Genomic DNA, 12,381 nt, shown 5'->3' on the forward strand with positions numbered 1-12,381 from the left:
CTCCTATATGTTCACACTGTTTCATCTTCCCCCAGATTCTCCATTCATGTCCAAACAGCTTAAAGAAGGTCATGTAAGGCTTTATCCGGACAAGCTTTGTACCCCTGAACAACTATCGGACAGAATGGTGACGGCAAACATGTTGTGCGCAGGCGACACAGTGAACCAGGATGATGCCTGCCAGGTGGCTACTCCATGTGTTTTTTTGAAAAGTTCATATCATACAGCAGTACTTACACTCCAAAACGGAAGAAAATCTCTTAATGCTGCAAAAATTCCTCCCAGTGGCCATATTTCCCTCATACAACATCTATAAAAACCTAAAATATATTTGCTATTGACATATTTAGTTCCTGTGCCTGCATCCAACTGAAAAGGACATTTGGGAGGAGCATTGAGAGCCTTCCTTACAATCCTCTCCAGTTGGATACTGTCATGGTAGTGTATGTCGCAGAACACGACACACTACAACACAAGGGGTACACAAGGAATATTTTAACAATGGTGGGCCCTAGTGCTAGCGAGAAGAAAGATGGACACCTCCACTTACCTGCAACTTTACCCTGCACTCCTAGCCAATCCCTATACAGGCTCCTCACCTGTCGCCGAGCAGCTCTGAGTGACCAAACAATAGTCCTGGCTAGTGAGTGAGCAGGTAAGGATCACTAGTCCCACCGCTGCCCTAAAATAACATCCCAGGGAAGAAAGACAGACAGGGGGAAAAACACAATGATAGAGCTGCCACTAGTACCAAGGCTGAAACCTACACAGTAACTTTCAGAGAGGGCTCGACCAGTTCCTTCCACCTCTAGGCCAAGTATTCAAATGAGTAAGAGAGAATAACCAGCACCCTCTGCTGGGAGCAGAAGGTACATATAGGGACTGGGAGTGGTCCAAACTGGAAACTGTTTGTATAGATGCCTTTTCTGAGCATGCTCCAATCTGGGTAGAGGTCATTGTGCTTAGAAGGGGAGAAGGTGAGCTGTGACATCCCCTCTGTTATCTACTGTATACAGAGGTGATAGCTGTCACTGTAATCCCATCTCCCACCTGTAGAGAACAGGAAATATAAGTCTAGTATTAGGCCTGGTGAAAATTGTAAGATTTCTGATTTTTTTTTATATATATAAAAAGTGATATGGAAAATTGAAAAGAGAACATTATCAGAATTTTATAGAATGACAACCTTCTTCTAGAAACAGCGCCACATCTGACCACATCTGGAACTGCAGCTTTGCTTCATTGTTTTAAATGGATCTGAGTTGCGATACCCCGTATATCCTGTGCAATAACATACATAGGAATCACAGGGCTCCAATTGGGCGCCCTTCCACATGTCCCTAAAAAACAATATTGGGGGAGTAGGTGGGGTCCTACATTCCAACTATTAAAATTAGGGAGAGAGACACTTTTTGTGGCAGCTACACAGTACAATACTGAAGACTATTTTCATCTACTACTATACCCCTTTCATGGCCTATATACAGTATAATGCCCTAAGGAATGCCCCCAATTCTGCAAGTTATCCCTACATTGAATCCTTCCCACACACAATTGCACCCTACAATCCCTCCACATGCAAGGTATGAGGACATCACAGTGCCTCCAGCAAAGTATGAAGGCGCCATAGCAACCCCAACACAGTATAATACCTCACACAATACGATGGCCCCATAGCTCCCTTATATATAGCATGATGGCCACACAGCCCCCTATACACATTGATGATCTCCACAGGCAGCATATGTGCCTCCACATCACCACACACAGTATGATGTATCTAACAGGCAGTATGAGGGCCCCCACACAGTATAATCTCCCCACAGCCCCACACAATATGATGTACCCATAGATCCCACCAGCTGTGTGAGAGCACCCACACACAGTATAATGCTACATACTGTACATCCCCCCACATTGTGTGAGGGGCCCCAAACACAATATGAAGTTCCCTACATTCCCATGTAGTAAAAGATCCCCCAAACACAATATGATGGCGCCCACAGCCCCACTTAGTATGAAAGCCCCATAGCTCTCAACATAATATGAGAGCCCCCACAAACAATATGAAGGCCCTTACAGCCCCAACCTGCAGTATGAGGGCCCCCACACACACACACAATATGATGGCCCTCAATACAATATGAGGGCCCCCACACACTATGAAGTGCCTTACAGCCTCAACCTGTAGTATGAGGTCCTCCAACACAGTTTGAGGGCCCCCACACACAATATAAGGCCCATACAGCCCCAACCTGCAGTATAAGGACTCCCACACACAGTATGAGGGCCCCCACACACAGTATGAGGGCCCCCACACACAATATGATGGCCCTGACACACAATATGAGGGCCGTCACACACAATATGAAGGCCCTTACAGCCCCAACCTGCAGTATGAGGCCTCCCAGACACAATATGATGGCCCCCATACACAATATGATCGCTCACACACAATATGAGGGCCCCCACAGACAATATGAATGCCCTTACAGCCTCAACCTGCAGTATGAGGGGCCCCACACACACAACATGATGGCCCCCTACACAATATGAGGGCCCCCACCGTACAGTATGAAGACTCCTACACACAATATGATGGCCCCAAAACACAATATGAGGACCCCCACACACAATCTAAAGGCCCTTACAGCCCGAAACTGCAGTATGAGGGCCCCCACACACACAATATGGCCCCCTACACAATATGAGGGCCCCCACCGTGCAGTATGAAGACTCCTACACACAATATGATGGCCCCCACACACAATATGTAGGCCCTTACAGCCCCAACCTGCAGTAAGAGGGCCCCCACATAGAATATGAAGGCCTTTACAGCCCCAACCTGCAGTAAGAGGGCCCCCACATAGAATATGAAGGCCTTCACAGACCCAACCTGCAGTATGAAGGCCCCACATACAATATGAAGGCCCTTACAGCCCCAACCTGCAGTAAGAGGGCCCTCACATACAAAATGAAGGCCCTTACAGCCCCCCCAAACTGCAGTAAGAGGGCCCCCACATAGAATATGAAGGCCTTTACAGCCCCAACCTGCAGTAAGAGGGCCCCCACATAGAATATGAAGGCCTTCACAGCCCCAACCTTCAGTATGAAGGCCCCACATACAATATGAAGGCCCTTACAACCCCAACCTGCAGTATGAGGGCTCTCACACACAATTTGAAGGCCCCAACTCAGTATGAGGGCCCCCAGACACAATATGATGGTCCCCAACACAGTATGAGGGTCCCCACACACAAAGGAAGTCCACACACACAGTATGAAGTCCCTTAAAGCCCCCACACACAGTATGAGGGCCACTACACTCAGTACGAGGGCCTTCAACAAGAAGAAGAAAAAAGGTGGCACTCACCAAATGGTAATCTTCATTTATTGAGACAACCCTGGGGCGTTCCTTTAGTGAGTCTGGACCCGGCGAAGCGCCCGTGAGCGCGAAACAGACGCCGTCATCTTTGACACCCCCGTATGACTCCCTGCTTTTTGATGTCCCCTTTGTCTCAATAAATGAAGATTAGCATTTGTTGAGCGCCACCTTTTTTCTTCTTTCTTGTTGAAGATCGTCTTATGTTTTTCTTTGGAGGTGATGCACCACTGTGTTTGGTCTGTCTCCTGGCTTCCCTGCTGCACCGCATATTACGGCGTGTATAGGGGAGCTGTGCGTGTGGATATTGGTGCCGGACATTCCCTGTTTTTATGGACAGTATGAGGACCCTGCAGCCCACACACTATGATGTCTGCTCCGGTCAGTGCACTGTGTGGACTGAAGCTCCGTTTACACAGGAGGTGCAATCTAATGATTTCATTGCGTTGCTGTGCGGAGTCGCTCTCAGATGCAGAGTGTTGCGTTGTGGACGGCTCCCTGCTGCACCATTCTATTCAACTGCATATGCAGATGTCAGGGGGTGGTAGTTGAGGGGTCCCATAGCTCCTGCGTGTTCTGCTGATATGGACAGTAGCCAATGGCATAACTTGAAGCTCATGGGCCCCAATGCAAAAGGTCCAAATGGTCTTATTATATGGGGACTTTTTGGGCCCCCTAGGATCAAGGGCCCTTGTTCTCACCCTGCACATATTGTAGTTACGTCCATGACGGTATCCTGTGGACAAGTGTGCCACCACTTTAGGAAGAAAGCAGCCATTATTAATCTTAAAGATTGAAAAATAGTTATCCATATATCTGCCATTCTAATTAATATTATCTTCAATCTTTGCAGGGGGACTCCGGGGGGCCACTAGTGTGCCCTGTTAATGGCCGTATGCACCTTTTCGGCGTCATCAGTTGGGGTGAAGAGTGCGGAATAAAGAATAAGCCTGGCGTTTACACCCGAGTGACCCGGTATATAGACTGGATACAGCAAAAAACAGGCATCCATCTGAACTGAGACCTGCCAACACTAACACTCAGACCACTAAAGACATTGCTGGGAACGCCAGCCACCAAAGACTTATCCCTGCCACTAATAACTGGGGCCACAATCAACTGTGCAATAGGTAGAATGAATATTTATATAATTTTATATTTAATCATACGAAGACCAAGAATGAACTTGGACGATTATTAATCTGAAGATCGGGGGCAGCAATTACCGAAATCTCCAAGATGAGCACCAACATTATGGAAGTCCTGGAAGATTCCTTGTAATCATCCGTTATCAATATAACCAGTCCTGGTTTATTTTCCATGGTGATGGGTAAATTCCACCATAAGGGTATGTGCGCACGTTGCTTTTTACCTGCTTTTTACCTGCTTTTTTGCTGCTTTTTCTTCTGCGCTGTTTAATGCCAAAATGGATGTGTTCTTCTATTCAAGCAAAGTCTATGGGAATTTGGGTTTCTTGTTCACACTATGTTGTTCAAAATGCTGCCTTTTTGTGGCAGAACTTTGGTCAAAAACTCAGCTTTGCAGTGCAAAACCCAAATGGCAAAAACAATTGACATGTTGCTTCTTTGAAAAGCTGAGTTTTTGACCAAAGTTCTGCCACAAAAAGGCAGCATTTTGAACAACATAGTGTGAACAAGAAACCCAAATTCCCATAGACTTTGCTTGAATAGAAGAACACATCCATTTTGGCATTAAACAGCGCAGAAGAAAAAGCAGCAAAAAAGCAGGTAAAAAGCAGGTAAAAAGCAACGTGCGCACATACCCTAAAACTAAATTTATATCTATAGGAAACAAATAACAATTCCATGCATCTCCATTATTCCCTATGGGAAAGCTTAGGCGTCGAGAATGCCAACATGCCCTGCCACGTAATCCCATAAGGAAAGTTTATTGAACGTTGGCTTTATAGTCAAAAAACATCTAATCATGATATACAATATCTCTATGAAAAAAGAAAAAACAAGATATTGCCACCTGGAAACCGTCAGCAAGCTGGTGCTGTTACTGCTAATAAACGTCTTGTGAATGGGCTGTGGGTCTGATTGGCTCCAGGATTAATTATCTTTGGCTTTATAAATAGAAAACATCTAATCTGGTATCATTATCATATAAATCTATTACCTGGGAGAAGAAAAAAAAATCATGGTCACTTGGAAAACCGAAAACCATCAGCAAGTTGTTACTGATGGATTCATTCTTAATAAACGTCTTGTGAATGGATCTGATTGGCTCCAGCATTAACGTTGGCTCTAAAGTCAGAAAACATCTAACCTTGCGTCTTTATTATAGAAATATATAAAAAAATAAAAAAAATAATGGAAACCATAAGCAAGCTGCTGCCAATGGATTGTGAATGGGCGGTGGGTCTGAGCGGTTCCAGGTTGACTCTATACTTGCAGATTTCAGCTATTCCTGTCCATGGGGTGAAACTGGTATTGCAGATCGGCACCATACGAGTGAATAGAACTAAGTTGTAATACCAGACACGACCTGCGGGCAGGAGTGGCGCTGTTTTTGCAAAGAAAAAACAAACAACCAACCATGTTGTTTTAGTCAAGGTCAGTCCCTTTAGGTCTGATGTAATAAGACTATTTGGATATTAATGAGTATCGTATATTCATTAACTGCCGTGCTTGGTGAGTTCTGGGTGCACGAAAAAATTAGGCCAGAACTACATGAGGAATTTGTCCGCAACGCAGAACACGCCGTCAAATATTGCTATGTGCCTATACTATGGCAGCATAATGCAGACTCATTGTGACCATGAGAAGAAGGTCTAAAAAAGATCCAGCTGGTTTAATTATAAATGGCAGAATTGCTGTATTTCTTTATGTTCTTTTTTGGTCACATCACTCCAAAAAAATAAAAAAAAAAAAAGATAAAAACACTAAAAAGGTATTACAAAGTTCCATTTATCCACAATTGGTAATGATAAAAGTTTCATCTCCTAATGGAAAGGCTGAGGCAGAACCGACCCATTGGGAAACTCTTGCCCAAAGGGCGGCATAAACCTGGAGATGATCTGGGTCGCAGCATGAAGCCTACTTGATGATTGCAGAAGTGTGCTTTGAAAAAGAAACAAACTGCAAAGTAGGCAGAGAGGGTTTACAGAGACTCATAGGAGGGGTGAGTCCACCATTATTTGGCACAAATGTCTCGGTAGTCGTTCAGAAGGCCATTTGTCAGTAGGACAGAATGAAATGAGTGAAAGCAGACAGTGTGATTGGGTCCATGAGGTACTGTCTACTCTACGGTCATTAATTTTCACCTTTAAAGGGAATCTGTCACCAGGTTTTTGCCTCCTAATCTGAGAGCAGCATAACGTAGAGACAGAGCTCCTGATTCCAGCAATGTGTCCCTTACTTGGCTGCTAAGTGTAGTTTTGATAAAATAAGTTTAATTAGCAGGAGATTATCATTACAGGACTACTTGGCATGCAGCAGGTAGTCCAGCATATTCATGAGCTCTGTATAACGGCTAGATCTGCAGCAGAGAAGTGATTTTATCAAAATGACAGCAATCAGCTCAGTAAGTGACACATCGCTTGAATCAGGGTCTCTGTCTCTACATTATGCTGCTCTCAGATGGGGGAGTAAAAACTAGGTGACAGATTCCCTTTAAGACTGCCACACAGGTCACAAGGCAAAAAAAAATAAATCACTGTATGCCACCACACCGTTGCTAGTGAATGGGGTTGGGGTGGTCACTTTGCAACTTGATGGGAGTCACAAAACCTCTGAACCACTTGGTCTTGTCGCGGTCACAGTAATTTTCAGGTCACAATCTGACCCTATTTATTTGCACTATGCTCCGACTGTTGCCTGTGTCATGCCCAAGGTCACCGGAACAAGCAGGTCATAAAAACTCAACCAGATGGCTTTTTGGTGACAACTTAGAAGATTTTTGGGGCCTAATTCATTATTAAATTTTTGGCCTTTTATATCTTTTGATATTTATCCCTGTTTTGGATTTGCACAATTATTAAGTCTATTTTATATTTTTTCTGGGGTTATTTTTTTGTTTGTTTTTTACCTTCGCCATGAGGAGCAGGGTTTGGGGTTTCCAGATGTTTTCAGTCGATTCATTGTTTCCAAATTTTTAAAAAGTGGCTAAATTTTTGTTCAGATTCTCTCCCCCTTACCCCCTGGAGTGATTTCATGTACACACAAAAAATTGTGTGTGTAAATGTTGGGCCTTACAGTGAAACGTGTGACTTTTTACAATATAAACCGCTAAACAGATTGAATAGACAAATAAAGAGCATTGGTGCTTTGCGCAAAATTGATTGAAAAAACATTGAGTACCACCAGACAAAAAAACAAACAAAAAAAACCAAAACAACAAAAACCACAAATGATGAATCTGCCCTTTGTGTTTTCTTTATAGAGCTTTCATCACTGGCATAAATGCAATATTAATTGTAATATTTGCAGACCAGTAAAATTATGGCAATACTCAATTTATATAGTTTTTCTATTTTACTATTTTTCACAATAAAAACTTTTTTTTTTTCTTTTAGTTTGTGCTGCCTTACTCCGAGAGCCAAAATGTTTTGCAGATTGATTTTTTTTTATTTTTGTTCTTTGGGTGCAGATGACATTTTGATCATTATTTTATCTCACAATTAGTGATGCCGTGTGACCAGAAAAAAACTCAAATTCTGGCCCCCTTTTTTTTTTTTTTTTTTTTTAATGGCTCTTAACTCTTAATTTATCCCGCAGAGTAAGGCCCTGTCACACACAGAGATAAATCTGCGGCAGATCTGTGGTTGCAGTGAAATTGTGGACAATCAGTGCCAGGTTTGTGGCTGCGTACAAATGGAATACGTCCATGATTTCACTGCAACCACAGATTTGCCAAAGATTTATCTCTGTGTGTGACGGGGCCTTTAGACCTCCTTTAACCATGCTTTTTTTTTTTGCATACAAGAAAGATCATCAATATACCGGATCCAATTTATCCATTTTGGATCCATGTGTCAGTTTTCGCCATCAGTTTGGCAACCATTTTTCTTGTGTGCAAAAAGAACAAAAAAAACCCACCATGCTTTTCCTACTCATAAAAAAAAAAAAAAAAAAAAAGGACAAGTCCGGGTCTCGGGTACGGGAACAAGTTGAGGTCAAGTCCGGGTCTCTACAAATACTTTTAACTAAAGTCCAGCCAAATCCGGTGAACCCAAACATCCACGGGTTTGCTCATCTCTAGTCATTTTGAGTGCATTCCTATGGGGACCACTGTTTTGCCAGTTCCAAGTGTCCAACCCAGGCCCATACTAAAAAATTAGTGCCACATTCATATCTCAGTTTTTCACGCACGTGTCCAGTCGCCAGTTTTCACAGGCAGAACACACCCTTTATAGTCTATGGTGCTAGTCACTTGCCCGTTCTGTTTGAGACTCAACTGTCCACAAAAAATAAGTGTCCATTTTTGAATCCATGCTGCAGATCAATGCGAGTCAATGGGTCCGTGAATAAACCCAGATAGTACATGGATGCCATCTGTATGTTATCTTAGTATTGTCCAAGTCAATGAGGCCCCAAATTTACAGGGTTGACTCGAGTAACAAGTTTAATGGAAGTCAATGATTGGGCAGTTCGGCTATCCACCCACATACAGCCAGCTATAAACAGAGGATTTCCGGGGGAGGGATGGCAGGTTTTTGTTTTATTGGACACAATATATCCAAAAACGTTTTTACCCCCAGTGAGAGCCACTCAAGAGATGGCAAGCGACTCCCACTGGGCCGAACACCGAGTGTACCCGAGCACCACGATGCTCAATCAAGTGGTTAGCATCGGGGTGCTTGTATATACTCGGTGCTCGGCCCAGTGGAAGCATACGAACTGCACCCAAAATCGGGCATGGACTTTAGACCGTGTTTGGGTTTGAGACGCAGACAACCCCAAACATTACAGGTCCTCATACACACTAGACTAATGTCACTTGTAGCCAATGATATAGAAGGTATCAACTAATGGTCTAATGTATATAGGGGGCACCGGCTGATTGATGGTTGGGAGAGATGTCAGTCATGTATGACTGATTTCGGACCACAAACCGCATTGTTCTCCTGGAAATAAGCCGCCGACCCAAGTGTCAACCGATGGCTTTCTCATAGAGAATACGGGAGCGCTCAGCTAAGTGGGCGTCCTCTGCATGGGGAGAGTCGCTGAGATGGCTATCGGCTGAACGATCGGCCAAAGCATTGTTTGGCCAACATCAATCCGATGTGCATGGCCGGCTAAAGCTGTGCCCAAATTGCATCTGGCGTCCACTTTGGCATCTTAGAGCCACATCACTTTGCACACTTGGGATCTTAGTGCTTCTGCAACTTTTTCTGTTCAACTTTATTGAACTGTTCCTCTCTTGAGTGATTCGGATCGCAATTCGCTATCTGTGTCAATAATTTAAAAGGGGTTTCCTAAAATGGAGTCAGGCAGCCATAAGGGGAGCGTCTCTGGACCATGTCCGATGTCATCAATAGACATGAAGACTGTGAGATCAGGTGGCAGTCATCTATTATGTATGGGCACACAATGGCCGGGCTGTGAGCAGCAGATTACATTTCTGCATGGTAAGGGGGCACCTCCTGTAGGACACAGCAGCCGGATCTGAGCCCCATGTGTTAGATTAGGTTCCTATCCGATTCATTATCAATTAATGATATTTCCAGTCTCGGCATAAAGTTTTCTATTTTTATTTTCTGCTCAATTACTGCAATAATAGAGGCAAGGATATAAAAAAAAACCCCTTGTGTGTGAATATAGGTGTTAAATGTTGGATGGTCTAATTCATTGATTGTTAATATAGGAGTGTCTGATAATGATAGTAATAAAGCTTTACTTGATGTGGACTTGTGTACGTCGTGCCATTATTTTTAAGGCTATGGCCACCACAGAATAAAGTCCATCCAAGTCCCTCTCATACATACACTGGAGCTGAAAACTGTTCTTTTATTGCATCCCATGATTGTAATTGCTTTGGCGGCAGCCGCCTGGCACTGATGACTTTGTTATCCGCCAATATCCCCAAGTCTTTTCAGTTGTCATTTTTATGCAATGTTTTACTAGATAGTACATAATTGTACATTTTGTTTACTCGGCACAAGTGCATGATCTTATATTTACAGACGTAGTCACACGTTAAGGCCTCGGTTCCACTTGCGTTTTGCACGGATGAGTGCAATCCGATAAAACGTCAGATTGCAGTCGCACCAGTGCAAAACTATGAGGCAGCGTCCATCTGCAATTGAGTTCTCATGCCATATTGGTATGAGAAAAGAATTGCAGCATGCTGCGTTTGACAGCGAGTATCAGCTCACATGCCCCCATACAAGTCTATAGGAGCGTGGGAAACATCGCACTGCACTCGCATGTCATCCAACCACAGAGACAGGCCGGGGAGGAGATGGGAAGAAAGTGCTTCCTCTCTCTTCTCGCATCACAGTCACATGACCCTCGGCTGACGCTCGCAGCAGAGGGTCATTAACATATCACTTCCAATACTCTCGCATCACAAGCTATGCGCAAGTGGAACCGAGGCCCAACACAAGAAAGCTACCCGGGTGCAGAAAAGTTACCTCTTAACCCCTGTGCCCTGGCTGCATTTTGTTTTTTTTTAAAAATAAACAAAAAGAAACTGCGCTTCCCTCACCCTTCCCGGTTAAAGAGCTAAGTTTACACTTTTGCTCCCTGTGTCTGCTGTAGTTGCCTGCAGCGCTGACATCATGCAAACAGCGCTGCAGCCAATTAGTGAGATCAGCTATTGTGATCAAGTTGATGGCACAAACCACTCAGGACTCACTGATTGTTATTGTCTGCAGCGCTGAATGCCAGACACTTTGGAACAGAGGTGGAAACTCAGCATTGGACCTGTGGAGGGTGAGTAAAGCACAGTTACAAAAAAAAAAAACCAATAACAAGCAACTGAGGGACAGGGGTTTCCTGAAACTGAATTTATATAGTGATGTATCAAGTTAAACTCTGCTGGGATAGCTTTCTACATCATGACATCTTTGTCATTTTAAGAATGGTTACACCTGTATCTACATTAAGCTTTAATTGCTATTACCCAGCCAAAGCGTCCAGCTTCCCCAAGGCCCTGTGTGCATGCTGTGTTTTTTAATGAGTTTTTGCCTCATTTTTTGATGCAGTTTGTTGCCCAAAACTGCACCTCTTTCCTTCTCCCTGCAAAGTCTATGAGAATTCAGAAATACTGTGCGCACGTTGCTTCTTTTTTCCTTGCAGTTTTGTGTGCAGAAAAAAGAAGCAGCGTGTCAATTCTTTGTGCATTTTTTTATCCCTTCCAGCCATTGAAATCACTAAAAAAAAAATAAAAAATAAATAAATAAATAAATAAATAAATAAATGAAAATGCATGGCACAAATAAGCACCAAAAAGATGCAGCAAATTGCACCAGAAAATGCATCACACAAAAACACACCCAGAGATGCACCAAAATGCACCAAAAATGCATGGCACAATAACAATCCAAAAGATTCACCAAAATGCATGGCACAATAACAATCCAAAAGATGCACCAAAAAAAAAAAATACATCACACAAAAACACACCCAAAGATGCACCAAAAAAATGCATGGCACAAAAACACACCCGAAGATGCACCAAAAACGCACCAAAAGATGCACCAAAAATGCATGGCACAAAAACACACCAAAAGATGCACCAAAAAACCCATGGCACAAAAATGCACCAAAAGATATACCAAAACGCACCAAAAAAAAATGCATGGCACAAAAACACACCAAAAGATGCATGTTTTTCTAACCCACGGTGTGTTTTTAGGTGCAGAAAATTTCTCCACCTAATCTGCAGTGTGCGCACATACCCTTTAATGCTTCAATAATAATAATAATATATACCCATCCTCTGTATTCATTACCTTTCAGAGGCCAGTATCATCGGTGTGCCTTATTAGCTTTACAATCCCTTTAGGGCTCCTGCACACACCGTGGATT

General features: G+C 43.4%; 1 protein-coding gene across 2 annotated transcripts in view; it reads left to right on the forward strand.

Annotated features, from left to right (window-relative positions):
• PLAT (plasminogen activator, tissue type) overlaps nucleotides 1-4,728 on the forward strand; it is a 40,751-nt gene extending 36,023 nt beyond the window's left edge. For both annotated transcript variants that reach the window (XM_075346404.1, XM_075346405.1), the window contains exons 14-15: nucleotides 36-184; nucleotides 4,236-4,728. In XM_075346404.1, coding sequence (XP_075202519.1) covers nucleotides 36-184; nucleotides 4,236-4,403 — 317 coding nt within the window. In that variant the 3' untranslated portion in view covers nucleotides 4,404-4,728. The remainder of the gene's footprint in view (nucleotides 1-35; nucleotides 185-4,235) is intronic.
• The last annotated feature ends 7,653 nt before the right edge of the window (nucleotides 4,729-12,381 follow it).

Source organism: Anomaloglossus baeobatrachus, chromosome 4 (assembly GCF_048569485.1).
Source record: "Anomaloglossus baeobatrachus isolate aAnoBae1 chromosome 4, aAnoBae1.hap1, whole genome shotgun sequence".
Classification (NCBI taxonomy): domain Eukaryota; kingdom Metazoa; phylum Chordata; class Amphibia; order Anura; family Aromobatidae; genus Anomaloglossus; species Anomaloglossus baeobatrachus.